The sequence below is a fragment of the Salvelinus fontinalis genome, chromosome 2 (genome assembly GCF_029448725.1).
Source record: "Salvelinus fontinalis isolate EN_2023a chromosome 2, ASM2944872v1, whole genome shotgun sequence".
NCBI classification, from domain to species: domain Eukaryota; kingdom Metazoa; phylum Chordata; class Actinopteri; order Salmoniformes; family Salmonidae; genus Salvelinus; species Salvelinus fontinalis.
In genome coordinates, this window is record NC_074666.1 from 83,408,799 (window position 1) to 83,430,138 (window position 21,340).

General features: G+C 46.9%; 3 protein-coding genes across 6 annotated transcripts in view; 1 reads left to right on the top strand and 2 right to left on the bottom strand.

Annotated features, from left to right (window-relative positions):
• Positions 1 to 413: 413 nt before the first annotated feature.
• On the bottom strand, positions 414 to 3,979 carry LOC129829278 (prohibitin 1). 2 transcript variants are annotated; one of them, XM_055890978.1, is made up of 7 exons: positions 3,874 to 3,979; positions 3,226 to 3,320; positions 2,724 to 2,885; positions 2,465 to 2,607; positions 2,153 to 2,269; positions 1,848 to 1,943; positions 414 to 1,658 (listed from the first exon to the last, which is right to left on the bottom strand). In XM_055890978.1, exons 2-7 carry the CDS (start codon positions 3,308 to 3,310, stop codon positions 1,446 to 1,448), a joined length of 816 nt encoding a protein of 271 aa, XP_055746953.1. In that variant the 5' UTR covers positions 3,311 to 3,320; positions 3,874 to 3,979; the 3' UTR covers positions 414 to 1,445. The 2 variants fall into 2 exon arrangements, with proteins under 2 accessions (XP_055746953.1, XP_055746954.1); XM_055890979.1 differs by having other exon boundaries at positions 3,878 to 3,969.
• Positions 3,980 to 6,120: 2,141 nt separating this feature from the next.
• Positions 6,121 to 11,826, top strand: LOC129829302 (uncharacterized). 3 transcript variants are annotated; one of them, XM_055890991.1, is made up of 6 exons: positions 6,121 to 6,251; positions 6,928 to 7,111; positions 7,586 to 7,689; positions 7,774 to 10,563; positions 10,845 to 11,053; positions 11,342 to 11,826. In XM_055890991.1, exons 2-6 carry the CDS (start codon positions 6,928 to 6,930, stop codon positions 11,445 to 11,447), a joined length of 3,393 nt encoding a protein of 1,130 aa, XP_055746966.1. In that variant the 5' UTR covers positions 6,121 to 6,251; the 3' UTR covers positions 11,448 to 11,826. The 3 variants fall into 3 exon arrangements, with proteins under 3 accessions (XP_055746966.1, XP_055746971.1, XP_055746960.1); XM_055890996.1 differs by having other exon boundaries at positions 6,121 to 6,246; positions 6,907 to 7,111; XM_055890985.1 differs by having other exon boundaries at positions 6,121 to 6,246.
• Positions 11,827 to 11,996: 170 nt separating this feature from the next.
• LOC129829325 (synaptic vesicle membrane protein VAT-1 homolog) overlaps positions 11,997 to 21,340 on the bottom strand; it is a 39,878-nt gene continuing 30,534 nt past the window's right edge. Inside the window, exon 6 of the mRNA XM_055891002.1 lies at positions 11,997 to 17,830. Within this exon, the coding sequence (XP_055746977.1) occupies positions 17,543 to 17,830 (288 nt within the window). The 3' untranslated portion in view covers positions 11,997 to 17,542. The remainder of the gene's footprint in view (positions 17,831 to 21,340) is intronic.

A 21,340-nucleotide genomic window follows, 5' to 3' on the forward strand; every position in this document is an offset into this window, starting at 1 on the left:
TCAGGCTGTTGGGCTAGGTGAAAGGCAATAGAACCAATCAAGAACAAAACCATCTGATATGAAGCATAGCCAGGTTTATATTTTTTAAACTACCACTATTTAAGTTATCAGTATAAACTACATAGTATGCATTTGTGCAATGGTAGCCTAGTAAATGTTTATGTTTTCTGCCTCAATGTAAACATAAAAAAGATGCTTAGGGAGGCTTTTCAAACTACACAGAATTTACTCAATAGCAGACAAAAGTTACATCTGGTCTAAGTTTTATATTTATGCACTCAAGTGCAGGTATTCACAAATTGGATCCAAAACTCAATATATTTATAGGGCCCTCTTGTGGCTATAAATGAGAAACCATAACATCAACCGTGTCACATTTCAGAGATTTGGTACACACACACACAAAGAGCTGCTGTGGAAATAGGACAATTTTATTGTTAAGTTGAGACATATTGAGTGGAATGCGGGGACTTGCATATCCTTCCTTCAAAATAAAGACACAGCGACAAACTTTAAAGAATCAGGGAAGGTTATGAAACTTGACCATCTTACAGGCACGTTTCATACCACTGGGCTAGGAGGGACATGTCACTGAGGACCATGGATGAGGTGGTGTGGACAGCGTGCTAGTAAACCAAAGATGATTCTGTAGAGGATCCAATCAAGTAGAGGGGAGTACAGCACTGGGACTCCATGGCAATCAAACTGAGGATTTTAGGAAAGCTAGCTGTGAGAGGACATTTGACAGGCCATCGACACAATAGACTAAGTCAAAGGGATGGGTAGATTCAGAGTCAAATTTTGAATATATGGCTCTGGGTAGATTAGTTCAGATCATTTGTACAATGTAATTTAAAGTTATGAGTGGAAAAACAAGGGTGCTTTGGATCCTACACTACTTGTGTATAGCAGTATCTTATTCACCCATGGAAGTTTGTGCTTGGCTAAGATTCATGTAAATCCAGTTTATTAAATAGCTTGTCCTCTCAGATCAATAAATCCCCAGTATTGTGATTGCTGTGGTGGTTACAATGGTGCTAAAATGTTCCATCCTTCATGACATTCCATACAGCTCTTCCCCTAAATTAACACAATTACAACTTCTTCATATCACAGGAATGTCACTGTGCTGAATTTGCCAGACAAAGCCAAGATAATTTACTGCATCACCAATTTTGTATTTTTGACAGAACTTACTATATGTAGTTTACCATAGATCAAGCCTAAGGCTCCCTCCTCTTCCCCACACACTGCCCAGACTTCAGAACCTTATCATGGATCTTTCCACACTCCCAAGCCGCCATTATTCCACCAGTCCATAGTTAGTCGGAGTGGGAGGAGAGAGTGTGAAGGTGGACGCCCGTTCCCTCACCCCATCCCCAACCTCCATGGCCCATGCATTGGCTGGTCACAGGGAGGGGCGGTTAGGTCAGGGTGTGTGAGTCTCACTGGGGCAGCTGGAGGAGTGTGCCCTGGCCGGCGGGCAGGTAGGTGATGTTGCGGGAGCGGGACAGCTGGAAGGCGATGTCCTCGGCAGCCTCCAGCTTACGCAGCTCTACCAGGCCGTCTCCAGCCTCCTGCAGGGAGTTAGCAATGAGCAGGGCGGCCTGGGAGTCACCCTCCGCTGAGATGATGGCTGCCTGTTTCTGTTGCTCGGCCTGGGGGAAGTAGAGAAGAAACACACCGTTCACTTCTATTCATCCTTTATAAAAAGGTGTGCAAGGTCAGAATCACTTGGTTGTTCAGGGTCACTTCCAACTTCAAGTGTATTAAATGCATGTTTATCATTCTTATCACCTTAAAGAATAAATCTGTCAATGTCTCAAAACAAACCCTTTCATCCTTACCTTCTCCACGACAAACCTGGCCCTCTCGGCCTCCTGCTGAGCCACCTGCTTCATCTCAACAGCCTCTGTGAACTCCTTACCGAACGTCAAGTGTGTCTGTTGGAGGAACATGAGGTCTTCAATTAAAAACACAGAACATGTACAAGTGATGACCAGAGCCACTGGGTAAAACACTGTTGCTTCCCTACTCATTAGAACAATGAAATGAAACATTAGCGCTGAAAAATATTGTTCACACAAGACAAAATTATAAATCATAGGAATTAGTTGTTTTGAGTGTATTATTCCTTTAAACAGCAGCTCACCAGTGAGACGTCATCCAGGATGAGGCCGAAGGTGTTGGCTCTTTCTGTCAGGTCGTCACTGACCTGCCGAGACACCAGCTCTCTCTGGGTGATGAGCTCACCGGCATCAAACCGGGCCTGTGAGGTGCACACAAACACACCCATATAAAACACAAGGAAATAACAGGATAGCATAGACTTTACTGCAACCCAATGCCACGCAGACTTTTTTTATGACAAGACCTAAGAGGTGGAAACGCAAAAGTATGTTTTTACCCCCAAACACCAGGGTAAAATCTTATCACGGAAATGCAGCATTAGTCTAACACTCACCACCACGGACTTGAGGACCTCTGTGGTGATGGATGGCAATACCCTCTCGTCGTAGTCCTCGCCGATGCTGGTGAAGATGCGTGGGAGCTGGCTAGTCACCGGCCGGAAGAGGATGCGCAGTGTGATGTTTACATTCTGCAGATCTGAGTGTGTGTGTGTGGGGGGGGGGGGGGGGGGGGGGGGTAAAAGCTTTTAGTATGCCAGAGAAAGTCTAAGTGTGAAGGCTAATATGCCGGTCCTCGTGACTCATGTTAGTTACCTTTGCTGCCTGTGATGACAGGCACGTTGCGTGGACGAGAACGACAGTCAAAGATGATAGGCTTCTGTACCCAGGGAATGAGGAAGTGGGTTCCCTCGCCAACTACGGCATCTTGCACTCCCCGGAACCTGTCAAATATAACTGCCCGATGACCTGCGTCAACTGAAACATTAAGAAATATTAGGACAATTCAGGTTGGTAGTGTTACGGAATTCACAACTTTAAGCCTTATGTCATTCATAAATTCTAGTATTGCAGCAGGTAGCCTAGTGGTTAGAGCGTTGGACTAGTAACCGGAAGGTTGCGAGATCAAATCCCTGAGCTGACAAGGTAAACATCTGTGCTTCTGCCACTTAACAAGGCAGTTAACCCACAAATTCATATTCATTGAAAATAAGAATTTGTTCTTAACTGACTTGCCTAGTTAAATAATGGTAAAATAGAATAACAATCCAGGTGTTTCCATGATATCAAGATCAATTTACAGAGCTCAATGTCTCACCATTGAAGAGGGCTGAGTTCACAACACCTCCACCAACGGCGAGGGCCAGCCCCAACTTCCCGATGGATTCAAATAGTTTCGCCATGTCTGCAGCCCTGAAAAGAAAAGTATTAAATATTTTAGCGAGCTATTCATTGCCATGTGAGCTCACCAGATACGCAATAATATAATTAAGAGCTAGAGTTGTATGTGGTGGTATAATATATCTGCATGTAGGCAAGTAGCTATTAATGCTATCCAGAGCTCGGAGTTATTCAATTCTGACGTGATGGCCTTGTTCTGTCAATGATGCCAACGCTACATTAGCTAGCCAAGCAAGCAGACTTCGCAACAAAAACGACTAAGACTATTTAACTAGCTATGTGAATTGAAACATGAACCACGCAATGTCACACCTGGACCTGTCATGCCAAACGACAGTGTTTGTTACCCTGATCTAGAGCTATCATGACAATCTGTAACTACATGCTCACGCAGCGACATGAACTTGCAAATCGGTCGCTCGTGTCCATGTTACTCAATGCATACCTTCTCGGTTTACTGAATAATTACACACATAACTAGTCACACAGAAATATCTGACTATTAGGGAGCTTTGTTAATAATATTTTGATACACGTATATGGTCATAACCACATTAGCACTAACCTACTGTTTTGTCAGTTCTGTCTATGACCTCCACCAGAGCCGACGTTCGAACGCATGAATTATTTTTCTACAAAGCATGCGCGTCAACTTGTAACAAACCCCTCTCTGATTGGATAAGTAGTGCTCCGGGACTTGTTTATCGATTCAATTCATTGGCTAGTGAGAATATCGCTGAGCATTCTGGTTGCTAAAGTTTACCAACTATGATAATAGTAATATTACGATTTAATTAGGCAATAAGGCACAAGGGGGTGTGGTATATGGCCAATATACCACGGCTATTGGATGTTCTTAAATACGACCCAACGCGTAGTGCCTGAATACAGTCCTTAGCCGTGTTATATTGGCCATATCCCACAACCCCCGACGTGCCGTATTGCTATTATAAACTGATTACCAACGCAATTAGAGCAGTAAAAATACATGTTTTGTCATACCCGTGGTATACTGTCAGCCAATCCGCATTCAGGGCTCGAACCACCCAGTTTATAATGATAATTAAATATTTCGGTCATTTGAACAGAGTTGAATCACAGAGTTTCTAACCCATAAGGGGCCACATCGCGAGACTTGCGGAAGACTTGTGAAACAGACCATGCAGACCGGGCCAGGGTTTGAGAAGTCAATGAGAGAAGTGAAAAATTATTCGTTAGTTGTTAATTTTCTCAAAATGTAAAGGCACAACCTATATTTGAGTCAATGTCTTAAGTAGTTGAACATGTTATTACTCCAACCTCGTGAAACTGACAAACTAACACGTTTTAATATTCTTGAAAAACAACTATATCCACGGAGTGCCTTTGATTTGACGGTCTGCACAAGCGCAGCTCAGCGCGAGACAACCCGTTAGACCCGATGAAGTGCTTCTGCGTATGATTTTAGGTAGCCATTGTCGCCATGACATCGCCTACAAGTGTGATCGGGGATTTCTATTGGAGAAGCAGTTTCAGCCTATCGTCATACTGTACTGTCTTTGGTAGAATGAATCATCTCTTTGGCGAGAATATTGTCTAGGCAGATGTTTGACTGTTTCTTCTTAATTTTCCACATTTTGAGAGGTTAGTGAGACATATTGTGAAAATAAAGTTGAACTTACTGTGTATCATTTCAGAACGTTCAGTGGCTGGCTTCACACACACACACACAGTCTTGTGAAGAGGGCACGACAACACCTTTTCCCCCTCAGGAGACTGAAAAGATTTGGCATGGGTCCCCAGATCCTCAAAAAGTTCTACAGCTGCACCACTGAGAGCATCCTGACCGGTTGCATCACCACCTGATATGGCAACTGCTCGGCATCTGACCATAAGGCGCTACAGAGGGTAGTGCGTACAGCCCAGTACAACACTGGGGCCAAGCTTCCTGACATCCAGGACCTATATACTAGGCGGTGTCAGAGGAAGGCCCAAAAAATAGTCAAAGACTCCAGTCACCCTAGTCATAGACTGTTCTTTCTGCTACCGCATGGCAAGCGGTACTGGAGCGGCAAGTCTAGGACCAAAAGGCTCCTTAACAGTAAATTAATCAAATGGCCACCCAGACTATTTACATTGACCCCCCCCCCTCCCCCTTTTTTTTACACTGCTGCTACTCACTGTTTATTATCTATGCATAGCCATTTTACAAATTACCTCGACTAATCTGTACCCCCCCCCACATTGACACGATACCGGTACCCCCTGTATATAACCTCGTTATTGTTATGTAATTTTCTTGTGTTACTTTAAACATTTTTTTAGTTTATTTAGTAAATAGACTCTAAATAAACTCTATTTCTTGAACTGCATTGTTGGTTAAGGGCTCGTAAGTAAGCATTCCATAGTAACCTGTTGTATTCCGCGCATGTGACAAATACAATTTGATTTGTACAACTAACCTTGTGGGGACACACAATTCAGTCCCATTCACAATTCTAACCCTAACCCTGTAACCTTACCCTTTTAATTTTACCTTTATTTAACTAGACTAGTCAGTTAAGAACAAATGCTTATTTACCATGACGGCTTACCCCAGCCAAACCTTCCCTTACCTTAACCCTAACCTTAAGCCGAAAACCTAACCTTAACCCTAAAACTAACCCTAGCTCCTAACACACACACACACACACACACAATTTGTTGAAAGTCAAATGTATCTCATTATTGGCCAATTCTAATTTAGGTTTTCAGTTGACCAATGCACTGATTCATTTTTGGACCTGTGAACCTGGCTTTATGTTCGCCCCCTGGCGTTTAAAATGAAGAACAACAAAAATCTTAACCCTGCAGTTCCTACTTCATACAGTTTCACTTTCCATCCATGTTTTGAACAACATGCAAGCGAAGCACGTCCACGTCTTTGGTGCGAGACGAGAGATATGAGGCTTCTAAAAAGGTACGGTAAGGATATTTGCGTTGATATCATTGTGAAAAAAGGCAATGCCTTGAAGAGCTCTACTTTGAGGTTATTTTAGATTGTATCGTTGGATTTGTGCACTTCCTTGAAGTTTCATTTTCTCAGTCCGTAGTCCGCTCACTTACCCATTCCTTTGATTTTCAAAGATGTTGTGACCTGATGGTCAAAGTGATCGTCTCTTTTATAGAGCGGGAAGGGAATGGATAACTATGCGCACTCATCTAGCGTTTATTTCTGAAACAGTGGATGAAAGTGATGTGACGCATACTGTGCCTACTCCTGGTAGATTGTGGACTCCATTTGAACCTCAAGCAGTCAGTGCGCATGTCATGTGAACAGTTCGCACATCTCCCTTTACAGTATACTATCAACATCAACGGTACCTCAAGCTGTTTCCATAGCATTGACCAACGTTGACACAGCAGTTTAATACAACGACGTTTATGTTGGTGAAGTTTCGTGGCAACGTCCAGCAGAGGGTGTAATTTGATCAAATATCCAGACAACCCCCACAAAAAAAATCTTATGTCGGCCTATTACATGGCAAGGACAAATTTATTGACAATTTACGATCAGTGGTTATGGTTGAAGGGAGACATTGCTTGGTATACCTATCTATATATTCCTCCTGTATGTCAGTAACCCAGTTTTGCCCAGCAGATGGCAGAGCAGTGCAGGACAGTAAGGGTGAGTGGCCTGCCCACTGATATAAAGGAGGACCGACTGACAGACAAGCTATACATCTACTTCCTGAGGGCCAGGAATGGAGGAGGAGAAATAGCACATGTCACCATTGTCAAGGCAACACCCGGCTCTGCCCTCATCACCTTTGAGGACATTGGAGGTAAGTAGGTGTGTGTGTGCGTGTTTGCGCGTGTGTGTGTATATATAATGTGTCTGAGGCTCCTGGGAAGGGAGGGCTGGTGGGATGCGTAGGGGATGGAATGTGAATGATGAATTTGTAGAGAGAAGAGATCAGGAGACTGGAGACTTGATGGTGATAAATTGACTATTTCACCATAACGTAGAGGCATAAAGTAACAACTACCGTACATCGTTGCCACTGCTAAGTTCCTTATCAGTAGATTTCCATCTGGCTCGTTGACCATAGCCACTCTTTTTAAACTTCATTTAGCATCCATTTGCAAATGAACTGTGAAATGCAAGGTATTATGCTTCATGTCCTGTCACCATCGATTAACTGTGGGCTCGGGTGTTGGCATACATTTCAAGGAGAGGCCAGGGGCAGGAGTGCTTAGTAAGGGTGTTTCTCTGACTGAGATTGATTTAGCTCTTGTACTCTGGTGACCCCGCACAGTGGCAAGGAGCGTGCTTCAACATGGCCGACACATTCTGATGGTGGACGGGAAGAAGTATGAACTCACCTTGAGTGAACCTCACAAAGACCTGGACCCAAATAAGGTATGTTGTGTCTTGAAAAAGTGACACATTTTGATTAGACTTACATGTTCTCCCTCTTTCTCCCCCTCTCTCTCTCCCGTTCAGGTTATCTTGAGCATGTCTGTTACTTTGGACTACAGCCAGCTACCTGGAGGAAAGGCAGCACTGACCAGCCTTGACAGGAGTCATGATGTTCAGATCCACTATAACAACCCAGAGCAGCTCTGCACCTTGCAGGGCTTCTACTCCCAGGTCCAGGCTGCACTGGCCCAAATACTGGGGCTCCCTGGGGCCCTGGCATCCACAGATACACCCCCAGCTGGGGCCAATGTTGTTCTGGGAGTCCTTACTAGAGGCACTAGGGGCCAAGCGAAAAGGACTCATACCCAGGAGGCAGCAGACCATCACAGGAGAGGTGGTGAGCAGAGTGATCTAGGCTCAGGCCCACTTAGGGACTTTACGTCTGGAGGTCAGGGCTGGGAGGGGGAGGGGACAGCCCAGGCAGAGGGGGGTGCTGTGGGTCTGTGTCTGTCTGAGGAACCCCCCATGATGGAAGAGGACCTCTCCCTGATCATGGATGCAGACTTGTTCCACTACCTGCAGTGGCACTGTGGAGGGGAGTACCAGGAGATCCTCACCCAGCATGGGGTAGAGGTGGTGGACGTGACCGCTGAGGGGCTGACCACCCTGTTCCTACAGAGAGTACCCGGGGTGGGAGACATTGGGCTGGAGAGTCTGAGTGGGGCTCGTGGGGACCTGAGCCGGCTCTACCAGGAGAACGAGGCCAGGCTCCGGCGAGCCCAGCTGCCCAAGAGTGTCCTCTCTCCCAGCGGAGGCCTGCTCAGGGCCATGGAGGACCTGCGGGTCAGGCTGCCCAAGCTGCTGCTCAGTGAGGATGACAGGAACATCTACATAGTTGGCAACAGCAGCGATGTGTCCGAAGCCAAACAGTTCCTCCTCCTGGGGGAGAGAGAGGAGGCGGTGGAGGATGTAGCCAGCTTGTTACGATCTCCCTCATCCACATCTGGTTCCTCCAAGCCAGAGGAAGAGGAGAGACTCACACCCACTCTCTCCTCCACAGCAGGAACACCCCTGGGCGCCAGGGTAGATAAGCTGCTGAAGCAATATGAGACAGAGAGGAGGACGGAGGGGGCCCGAGGGTATAAGTTTGCCCCCCGCTTCAAGGCATTAGGGCCGGCTGGGCTAGGGACCAGACCTAGGGACACAGTGATGGTAAGGGACACATCTCCCAGTGTACGACCAGGTCTTGGGCCCATGTTAGGCCATGACCTGTTTGGCTCAGACAGAGCAGGGTCAGGTGTTGGGGGACTCTACAGGCCAGGTACACAGGGTAGTGGAGAGGATATCCTGTTTAAGAGAGGGGACCCCCTGTTCACCCCTTCCTCTATGGAGAATGGACTCTTCCGGAGCTCATCACCAACAGACCTTAGGCAGCAGGGTGAGACAGCCCCATTCACCTCAACTCTGAACACCTTGTCAGGGGGCATCACCATCTCAACCTCTGGGTCAGGGTCCACCCTAAAGCGGGCCAGTAGTTTCTCTGGGCGGGCCAGGTCCAAGGTCCAGGACCCAGGACAGAGTGAGGCTGAGAAAGCCACTACCAGAGCCAGGCGGTCCAATAGCTTGGACAGGAGAAAGGCCTACAGTGCAGAGCTAACCATTTCCATGGTGATATGGAATTACATGAAGGAGGCCTACGCCACCCGTATACAGGACATGACCTCTGACCTGCAGATGAGGGAGAGCCAATCAGACAAAAGCAGTGACATCACTGTCATCCTTAGGGGGGCGGAGTCATCTGTGGTGCGCACCTGTCAGTTGGAGATGCAGAAGCTGGTTGCCATGGTGAAGACAGACTTCTGTTTGCAGGAGTTGCTTCTGGCTGAGTTAGGCGTGTCTGACCCAGCAGATGAGACTTTAGAGGTGTGCTGTGCTGAGGTGAGGCAACGGTTCAAGAAGGTCTCCGTCCAGACAATGAGAGATAGCGTGTTTCTGATCGGCCCCAAGCAGCTGTGCTCTCAAGTGGGTGCAGCACTGAGGGAGGTGTTCCCTGGGGAGACTGGCCAAAGGGGGGGACAAGAGGACTTCTCTGTCCCCTCTACCCCCACTTTCAATCAGTCCAGTCCATTTCAGGTGAATGGGGTCCAGAACCCCACACAGTTTCAGACCAATAGCCCTCAGTGGATGTCTGAGACTCAGAGAGGGGGAGAGGAGGGGCCTGGTGCCAACAGGGAGAAGAAAAACATCCAGAGGAGTGATTCTTCCAAGAGGACGAGGAACAGCGAATCAGAACACAAGAACACAGTTGTTAGTCAATCACCAGCGAGGAAAGACCCTGTCATAAAGGAGAAAGTGGAGAGGGGAGGGACCATGGAGGCAGACGAGAGCAAGACTGACCCATTTCTCAGCCATTCAGCGATAGGCAACGGAGGAAGACCGGGAGCAGTGAATGGTGGCAGTACCAATCAAGACATGGTCGCGCCCCCAAAAGAAAGCAACCTGAGATCCGGAGTGATCCAGAAGGACAACAACAGACAGTCTAGTGGAGCAGAGAACCAGGAGAGGCCCGGGTTAGGGGGAGCTCTAACACGTCACGGCCCGGGAAGGTCTAGTTTGTCTGGGGCACGGACACAGATCTGTGTGTGTGGGGAGAGAGGGGCGTCAGTGACGAGGACAGGGTGTGGGGTGACCCTGTGTCCACAGTGCCTACTCAAAGCCCACGTCCAATGCAGGGTTTGCTCCAAGGCTGAGGTGGCAGTTCCACACGGCGTCCAGGGTAACATGAGCTACTCTGAGATGCCCTTCAGCCTGCCAGGCCATGGCAGAGACGCCGTCGTTAAGATCACCTACTGCATCCCAGATGGCATTCAGGGGGTAAGGGCAGGACTTCTCTACCAGGCTATCTGATGGGCCATTTACTGTTGACATTTTAAATCTGTCATGTCATTCATGTGTTATTTTTTTCAACTGTCCAAATGCACTCTTGGCATTATTAAATCAGCTTATATTAAAATGTTAAGTTTAAGTATCCCTTGTCAGTAATTGCTTGCTTTGCATTTCTAAGTTCTGTCATGTTTAACTCCTAACACTGTCTGTTGGCTATTACAATCTGGAACACACCCCATTATCTGCCATCTGTCCCTCTCTTGTTGTAGGAGGGCCACCCCTCGCCTGGCTCTGCGTTTCGGGGGGGAGTATTTGAGGCCTACCTTCCCCTATGTGAGAGGACCAGGAAACTCCTACCGCGGCTGGAGAAAGCCTTCAGGCTAGGCCTCACCTTCACTGTGACGGGCAGGGAGCCAGGGGCCAGGGTCAGCTGGGACAGCATCCCCCACAAGACCAGCCTGCAGGGGGGCAAGTCTGGGTGAGTACTGGAATCACAGTACCCATTAGTGACTCTCGACTGAAATAGCAACAGTAAAGAGCAGAAAGTCGGGGGTCGATGTTATGCGCTGGCTGTTTTATTACCTAGAGTGTGTCCCAAATGCCACCCTATACTCTTTATAGTGCACTACTTTTAGGAATATGGTGCCATTAAGGATGTAACCTATGTAAGAAAAGCCCTATAGAGCTCTGGTCAAAAGCAGTGCAATATGTAGGATTAGGGTGCCATTTGAGATATACACCATAATGTAATTTTGTGTCCACACAGGAATGGTTATCCAGACTCCACCTATCTGAGTCGCCTGTCTGAAGTACTGAGGGCTCATGGGATTGAGGAGGCCCCTGCCAAGTCTCAAGACACAAACATAACCTGACAATGATATTCTTTCCTGTGTTTTTATGAAGGTGTTTGTGTCTATCCAGTGTTTAATCTGTACGCTAATGTCTCTTGCACTGTGTCACTAGACTCCCTAGAAATCTTGAACGCTTGTGTGAGTCTGTATAGTAATAAGCCAGTGAGAGAAGTTCTTTTGGTTCTTGGGAGTTTTATAGATGTACTGTTGTTCATGCTTAAATCAGGACCAACGGATTTCCGCAGATATTTTATGATAGTGACAGGATATACTGCAACGTGTTTGAGCTACTATTTTAACTGGACCAATATTAGTCCCGGCAGCTTTTGTTTATTTGATCTTTACTGTGTTTTGAATCTCTCACGATTTCTGACAGTAAACATTCCCGTCTTTATCTTACTGTGACCGCGTACCGTGCATATCTTTTCTCTACTCCCACAGCATTCACATTCATTATGTAAAACACACTCAAAACACGAGCCATAAAATAGCAAGTAACTGCAGTTCAATATTGTTTCCACCCAGTGAAATCCTAATAACACAGTAACAAAGCCACAGCTCCAGGTCAAATCTTTTTTTCTTCTTTTTTTCCATTATGCTCTTTTATTAGTCCTGGAAAACATGTAAGGCATATGGTAACATTACACATTGAAGCATTACAAGCTCTAGAGCCTATACTGTGGACAGCATGGCACCACGTATGCAGTAAAACCCAGTCAAGCACAGAAGCAGCATCAATTCAAAAGGGTTTAAAAAACAAAGTGGAGACAACTTAGTTGACGAGTGGAAAACAACACTATAGACAGAAGGAAAGAAGGAACGACAAAAATCAACGTGCAGGTAGAATAGCTGTCTCACAGTAAACCGTGTGTGGAAACTGAGCTGTCTGGACGGGAAAGTGACAATGGACCTGTTTTTTTGAAACTTTCCCATAGATGGGATCATGTCCATCTTGCCATGAGGCCGACTTGACAGTGCCAGATGAGGGAAGAGGAGGGGGAATGGGTGCAGTGAGGAGAGGCGAGGGGGGGGGCGGGAGCAGGTAAAGGTGCAGTGATTTGGCTGCTGTTGGCACCGTGAGGATGAGGGTGATGATGACTACTGAACTATACAGTGGAAGGAATAGTTAACTATAGACACATGCCTTTCTCCACGGGTCACCTACACACAGATCCTAGTGGACTATACACATCGTAACAAGCCTAGCCAAATGCACCAGACACAGCATTCCTATAGAGTCGTGGAATGTGTCTGTAGTTGACACATGGCAACAGTTTTTAGTGATGGCTAATGAAGAGCCAGAGACAGCCAGAAGCGGCTGGGTGGTTTTCTTTTAGGGAAGGGGGTGTGTGTGGGGTGGATGGGTCGGGGCTGTACGCCTCTGGATGTGGTAATAATCTCCAGACTGGGATTATCTTTCTAACTAGGAATACACTCCACCAAGCACTGCGGCTGACATAAGACTGGAAAGGAGAATGTTTTTCTCTCTCACGCACACTATATCAAAGACAGACAAATGTACTCAGAGGCAGTCATTTCTGATCAAGAGTAAGGGAAGCTGTTTGGAATGACCTGTGAGAAACCATGTGAAACCATGATATTACTACTGCCAATCAAAGGAAACCCCTTTTTTACTCCAAGAAACAATCAGCACGGTATCTAGAACAATATAGCTGGGCGCTGTGATGTTTTCCAAAGAAATGCCTTAGTTTCTTGAAGGGTCATCTCCGGTTTTAGAGCTCTTGCATAAGAATGTGTGTCTGGCTGGAAAAGCAATTCAAGCTGACACACAACGTAGATTCAACAAGCTGGAAAAGCAATCGGGCACTAGGGGTTGGGAGGAGTGGGTTAGGGCTCATGCTCAGCCAACATCAGATTCATCCTCTCCTCTCTGACTCCCAGTTACACCCCACGCCCTAGCCACTCACTACACCCACCCACCCGTGTGCTGCAGCTGAGTTCATCTAAGAGACCTTTTTGTTCTATCAAACAGGAAGAAAAACATTGAATCAAATGACATATAATCTCTGCACCACATGCCATTGGATGCATGCAATTTAATTGCAGATGTTAATGTGATGTGTGTGTATGGTGTGACGAGTGTGTGTATGGAGAGGGCGGGGCTTTGGCTAACTGATAATTGACCCGAACCCTTGAGGTGCAATAGAGGATAGTGGAATGTCTGAGACCAACAGGCTGTATGTGAACTGGGATCGGCTTTAGGGCGGATATGTTCCGTCTGGGACAGACCTAGAGCTGGGTTTCTATCTGTGCAGCTGTGCCATATGGCCTCGCTATGACAGCCATAAAAAAATCTGCTAACTCACTCTCTCCAATCCCATACAAACCATTTGGAATCAGGCTAAGAGAAACAGTATGGTGATGTTCACAAAGCTAAACTAGAGAGATGGGTGAAAGAAATGCTCCATAATTCAATGATTCACCTGGTCATGTATATTTTTGAATGGATCTGTTTTTTAAATCTTTTTTCGTTTTTTTGGTTGCAATTCCAAGAAGATTTTTGTTTGTTTGCTTTGCTGTGCAGCCTAATCGTCCATGCACCTTGTTATGGAGATTATATGGTATGGTTGTAAACGCATAGGCCTGTCGACTGATGTGGGACCAGTTTGTTGTAGTAGATGTCTGAGGCCTGATAATACTCTTAACACATTTCGCTGATCTGAGATTAGCACAGTGAGGAGTTTGGATATGGAGGGAAGTGCCTCTCAATGATAGTGTGTGTCTGTGTGTGTCTGTGTGTGTGTGTGTGTTAGGATTGAGGCATGAGAGCAAGACCCCAACCAATCAGAAACAACTAGAACCTTTTGTAAACTGTAGCAAAATTCTATCAGCACCCATAAGCATTTGGGACAGAAATCATACACAGATTGTTTTTGTTTTTCTACAAGGTCATAGGAAAAGTACCCAGAAACGTTTTTTTTTTCTTCTCCTTTTCATTGAATGCACCGTTGTAGTCAAGGCATTGACAGAGGAGTACATACAGTTTGGCACAAATGGTCAGAGGCCCAACAGAAAGGCTCATCACATTGAAAAGGAATGTAGTTAGGCAGGTCCCTGCGTAAAGAGTATGAACTTTGAACTTTAAACCCCTTGGAAAACAAAACCAAAAAACATTAGGTCAAACAACAACAAAAAAGAACCTATTAAGTAAAACATCCTTTTACTGAAGCATGAGCTTCTCACATGGCATTCAGAAAACAGAAGCACTATCCACAGGTTCACAGAAGGAGCCCAGCAGATCAGAAAAGAACACTAACCAGAGCCTGACAGAACACAGTCACTCCCCACACCGGCATGGCACTCACACTCCGTCCCAGGCCCACTGCTGTCCCCGCTACATCGTCACTTTCACAGCCCTGGATGAATGAATGGTTTCAATTGAGCTGCCACCCAGGAGAAGCTGGCAGAAGGTAGAGGAGGAGATGAGTGTTTGTGTTTTGAGTGCATGCAAAAAATGTCCCTTCCACTGTACTTCCAGTGAGTTTCAGCAGATACAGTATGGTCTCTTTGAGTGGGGAAGGAGCGGAGCGGATTCAGAGCCAGTGGGACTGGAGTGGGACTGCCATGCCTGGAAGTGCATTAAGATCAGCGAGCAGAGTGCAAAATACCTATACCAACTGTCCTCTTAACATTGGCCTCATCAGAGAAGGGGAGGAGAGAGAGAAAGAGAGAAACAAAGGATTAGAGCTAGACAGCTGTGAAGCAGATAAAGAGTGCAAGGAAGGGGAGGTTGTGGTGGGGTTGAGGAGGTGGGAGTCTCTTTTTAACCTGACAAACGACCTGAGGACACACACACATCTTCACACACAATCACTGACACACAACACGAGGGAGGCCACTCATGCTAACACAACAACTTCTTTACAAAGTCACTAGTCACCATCTGAGACTCTTCACAGACAGGCAGGCAGACAGACAAGTGTGTAAAGAGCATGGATTCTCACATATTTCCAAATGGATAGTAGTGGGGTGTTTTTGAAGTCCGTACTGCAGGACTCCTGCACATAACAGGTTTAGCTTCCGTCCATAGTTTATTATAGACAATTAATCTCTGACGTAAGAATGAATATTAGATTAATTCAATATAATTTAGAGGAGGACGACAACAAAACCCCGCTTTATTGATACAAAGGAGTCGCCTATAATCAACTTCTGAAAACCAGTCTTGCTGTTCTAAATTATGTCCACAAGGGGCAGCAGTGCATTCATATGGGAGAGGCCAACTACTGATTGTGGCCCTAGGTGTGCCACCACCACACAGGCTATATGGGATTTGAATGTCCTCATAATATACCGATACAGAATAGAAATATTTCCAGAGTGTAGAAACTAGGATGTTAGCCGGATTTTACTGCTCTGTACTACAGCTTTAATACTAAAGCCGAGGTTTCATTAGACAATTTACTGCTCACTCACACACTCACTCTAGATAGACCGAGAAATAGACCAGAGCGCCATCTCTGACGAGCCTGGTGCCTGTTGCTATGCCGACCACAAAGACAGAGAGAGAGAGAGAGAGATGTAGAGAAAGGAGAAGGGGGAGGGACGGGTGAGAATGCACAGCAGCAGGAGTTTTTTTACCCTTCTAAACTCCCCTGTTCCAGATCAGGGTGAACGACAGGCGAGCGGTCAATGTGAAAGGAGTGGAATGCCATGGAACGTCAGGGAAGGAAAAGAGTCTGATATCAAGGAACTGGGCGGCATTCAACTCTATCTTACTCCGTTCACATGTCTTCGTGTCTCTACACAACACTGCCTCTTTGAACACATCGTCCTGTGTGTGTGTTTGTGCGCCTTGTTTGAAGAGAGACAATTTTCTCTCCTAATTGACACTGTGCACTGCTTGCCAACAGTTGGTTCATTAGAAACATCCGTGACTATAGAGCACCAAAACTAAGCCCTGATTTCTCCCTCCCTATTTAATACTGGACCAAATGGCTCATTAATTCTCTGTCTGGAGCTTCATCCTGTCACACGCTATTGTCTGGTCTCTAGTGCGTCAGCTCTAGGATTATGGGATTTGTAGTGTGGGCTCAGCTGTGAGGGCGGAGCTGTGTGATACTAGAAGTGCCATGGCATTTAAGGGACGTGCTACTAACCTTTATCTATATACTTAAATAAAGAGTGGGTAGTGGTGATTGACAGGGGAGTTCTGTAACCACTGGCTTTGGAGTCAAGCATCACACAGCCATGCAAACATCTCCAGGCGAGCTGATAGCCAATCACAGACAAGCAAACACTGACTGACTCATGCACAGTGACATAACGAAACACTATGTGAGATGGTGGGTGTGGTTCTGTCTGTCTGTCTGTCTGTCTGTCTGTGGGTTTATACCATAGGGAGAGGGGAAGGGTAGGGGTAACTCAATAGAGGGAGAGGGGAGGAATGAGAGGTGACAGGTGGAAGTCAGCGCAGGGCAATCTAGCATAGTGGGAGTCGACATGGAGGGACATGGAGGGAGGAGGGGCACTGTGTGAGTTGGAACGGGTCGAATTATCGTTGTCAAGGCAACGGGGATGCACCCCAGGCCTGGGAATTACACCCACAACGTCCCTCTGTGTGTCTCTCTCTCTCTCTCTCGGACTCTCTCTGGGGTCTCAACAGGCAACACCTTCAGACTGTTATGACATGAGTCAAAGGAGAGCGTATCGTAGGGGTCATTTTCCCATGGTGGCGAGGTGAGGTTGGGAGCTGTTCTGTGAGCCCGGCTATCATTAAGGTGCACTGGGATGAGGGAGCGTAAGGGATTCAGAAATAAAGTGACCCTTGCTTGAGTGGGGGAGGAGAGAGAGGGGAGGAGGGGGAGGGGTGGGTAAAGGCCCAGGCCTGAGTATTCGCTGTCAGAGTGGACTGGGAAGGGGTCTGAGAGATGATGGTAGGGATGACAGATTGACTGCTGTGCAATGTGTCTATAAAGCCCACCCCCATCCCCCGCTCTCCCAACTCCAATCCACACACACACCACACCTCCCTTTCCCTCCCCCACCACATTTCCCCTGCCTTGTCACCCCCTCCCAAACCAAACCCCTGCTCCCAGGACAAGAGCTCCCCTATGGTCTGCCTGCCTGACCATCCATCCATCAATCCCTCACTCTCACTTCTCCTCTTTCTTGGGCTCCTCCTTCTCCTCTTTCTTCTCCTCGTTTTTCTCCTCGTTTTTCTCCTCGTTCGGCTCTTCCTTCTTCTTCTCTTCTTTCTTGTCCTCCTTCTTGGAGTCATCCTTCTTCTTGTCGTCTTTCTTCTTGTCCTCCTTTTTCTTGTCCTCCTTCTTCTCCTCTTTCTTAGGCTCCTCTTTCTTCTCCTCCTCTGGCATAGGCTCGGTGATGAGGATCACCTTGCCGATGTTATTTCTCTCCTGCATTCTCCGCATGGCATCACCCACCTGGATAGAGAAGCAGAGGCAGAGAGAGAGACATGAACGAATGAATGATGGATAGTGGGAGAGGGGGAGGGAGAGTAGATATCCATCTATCATCATGTGTCCAGGACTGTTGGTTTGTCTTTCACACAAATATGCATACATAACCACATAAAACACACACACACACACACACACTAAATTGCTCTCCAAACCCATAGAAGACGATGATGCCAGGCACCGCAAGCATAATTTGCCCAGTCTATCACCAGTCTATCACTGTACAAACTTTAGTGGGAGGATGTATTCATAACTGAGAGAGAGGGAGAAAGATGCAGAGGGAGAGGTCGTGTAAACGTGAGCCTGAGTCAGTGCTTGACAGACAGAAAGCAAGAGCAAAAGCTTTAGATGGAGAATCACGTAGACCGAGAGAAAGAACAAAGAAACTGGTGGATTTATGAATCAGTATTCTGTGTTTAAAAATTCAAATGCATTGCTAAATTCTACATTTATTTTCATTTGAAAGTACTTCAGTTTTAAACTGTCTATGTCGTCCTCATATGTTTAATTAAACCACAGGATAGATAACACGTAGGGGTCTAATTGAGAGCTGGACAATATATTGATCATGTCACATTACCATCATTGACTGACTGGTTTCTAGGTGCCTGTCACAGTGTCACGTCAGAGGCCGGTCCCCAGGGTTGTGCCACAGCCAGGATTGATTGACCCATAGGTTTCTTCCTGTCCTGCCTACCTGTCAATCATAGTGACAAAGGGGCGGATCCTAGACAGGCCAGTCCCACCCTATACCGACCGCTTGGCTCTGCCTAATGTCTCCGTCTGTCTCTCTATCAGAGGAGGCTGGTGGAAGGAGCTATAGGAGGACGGGCTCTGTCTAATGTCTGGAATGGAATTTAATCCATTCCAGCCATTACAATGAGCCCATCCTCCTATAGCTCCTCCTATCAGCCTCCTCTGCCCTCCACCCCTCCCTTCTACCCCCACCCACTCCAGCCAGGCAGGCAGACCACCTAACGACCAATGCCACGGCAACAGAGGGCCATCTCCTAGCAACCCAAAGCCTTGTCAAAGCTTGGCCCTGAGATACATACACACACACACACACACAGGCATGGAAGAGGGGGAGTGATGTCGGAGTTAAGGAGGGAGAGAAAGAGGAGGGAGGGAACAACTGGTGATATTCAGATGGACCGAACGCTTAAAGATGCAGTCCGGGATCTTAAGCACTTACAAATTTGTAACATATTGTACGAATTGGAAGAAAAGATGGCGCTGAAGTACATGGCTGACGTTTTACATTCCCCCAACCAATTGTGCTACTTTGTTATTTTTTTTGTTGCGTTTTGTGTAATTTTTTTTAACTTATTGTGTACATAATGTTGCTGTTACCGTCTGTTATGAGAAAAAATAACTTCTGGACATCAGAAATGCGATTACTCACCGCGGACTGGAAGAAACTTTTAACTTTAACGAGTCTGATGAGAAGGATATCCTGCTTTCACTGGAACAGGCCCAGATCCACGCCTTTTGAATGAAGAAAAGATGCCGGAAAAGGGGCCGCAGATCGGGCACCCTTCTGAGAATCCGGAGGCAAGCGAGTAAACTCCCACTGCCTTCCATTCTTCTTGCTAATGTGCAATCATTGGAAAATATATTGATGACCTACGATTAAAATTATCCTACCAACGGGACATTAAAAACTGTAACATCTTATGTTTCACCGAGACGTGGCTGAACAACGATATGGACAGTATAGAGCTAGCGGGATTTTCCATGCACCGGCAGAACAGAGACGCTACCTCTGGTAAGACGAGGGTTGGGGGTGTGTGTATTTTTGTCAATAACAGCTGGTGCACAGTATTGCTCGCCTGAGGTAGAGTACCTTATGATAAGCTGTATCTACCAAGAGAGTTCTCATCTGTATTATTTGTAGCCGTCTATTTACCATCACAAAACAAAGCTGGCACTAAGACAGCTCTCAACCAACTCTATAAGGCCATTAGCAAAGAAGAAAATGCTCACCCAGAAGCGGTGCTCCTTAGTGGCCGGGGACTTTAATGCAGGGAAACTTAAATCAGTTTTTTGGCATAGTTCTCTTATAATCTCCACCCGGCACAGCCAGAAGAGGACTGGCCACCCCTCATAGCCTGGTTCCTCTCTAGGTTTCTTCCTAGGTTTTGGCCTTTCTAGGGAGTTTTTCCTAGCCACCGTGCTTCTACACCTGCATTCTAGCTGTTTGGGGTTTTAGGCTGGGTCTCTGTACAGCACTTTGAGATATTAGCTGATGTACGAAGGGCTATATAAAATAAACTTGATTGATTGATTGTTGAATGTGCTGACAACAAAACCACACAAAAATGATCAATGGAAATCAAATTTATCAACCCATGGAGGTGTGGATTTGGAGTCACACTCAAAATTAAAGTGGAAAACCACACTACAGGCTGATCCAACTTTGGTGTAATGTCCTTAAAACAAGTCAAAATGAGGCTCAATAGTGTGTGTGGCCTCCACGTGCCTGTATGACCTCCCTACAATGCCTGGGCATGCTCCTGATGAGGTGGCGGATGGTCTCCTGAGGGATCTCCTCCCAGACCTGGACTAAAGCATCCGCCAACTCCTGGACAGTCTGTGGTGCAACGTGGCGTTGGTGGATGGAGCGAGACATGATGTCCCAGATGTGCTCAATTGGATTCAGGTCTGGGGAACGGGCGGGCCAGTCCATAGCATCAATGCCTTCCTCTTGCAGGAACTGCTGACACACTCCAGCCACATGAGGTCTAGCATTGTCTTGCATTAGGAGGAACCCAGGGCCAACCGCACCAGCATATGGTCTCACAAGGGGTCTGAGGATCTCATCTCGTTACCTAATGGCAGTCAGGCTACCTCTGGCGAGCACATGGAGGGCTGTGCGGCCCCCCAAAGAAATGCCACCCCACACCATGACTGACCCACCGCCAAACCGGTCATGCTGGAGGATGTTGCAGGCAGCAGAACGTTCTCCACGGCGTCTCCAGACTCTGTCACGTCTGTCACATGTGCTCAGTGTGAACCTGCTTTCATCTGTGAAGAGCACAGGGCGCCAGTGGCGAATTTGCCAATCTTGGTGTTCTCTGGCAAATTCCAAATGTCCTGCACGGTGTTGGGCTGTAAGCACAACCCCCACATGTGGACGTCGGGCCCTCATACCACCCTCATGGAGTCTGGTTCTGACCGTTTGAGCAGACACATGCACATTTGTGGCCTGCTGGAGGTAATTTTGCAGGGCTCTGGCAGTGCTCCTCCTGCTCCTCCTTGCACAAAGGTGGAGGTAGCGGTCCTGCTGCTGGGTTGTTGCTCTCCTACGGCCTCCTCCACGTCTCCTGATGTACTGGCCTGTCTCCTGGTAGAGCCTCCATGCTCTGGACACTACGCTGACAGACACAGCAAACCTTCTTGCCACAGCTCCCATTGATGTGCCATCCTGGATGAGCTGCACTACCTCAGCCACTTGTGTGGGTTGTAGACTCC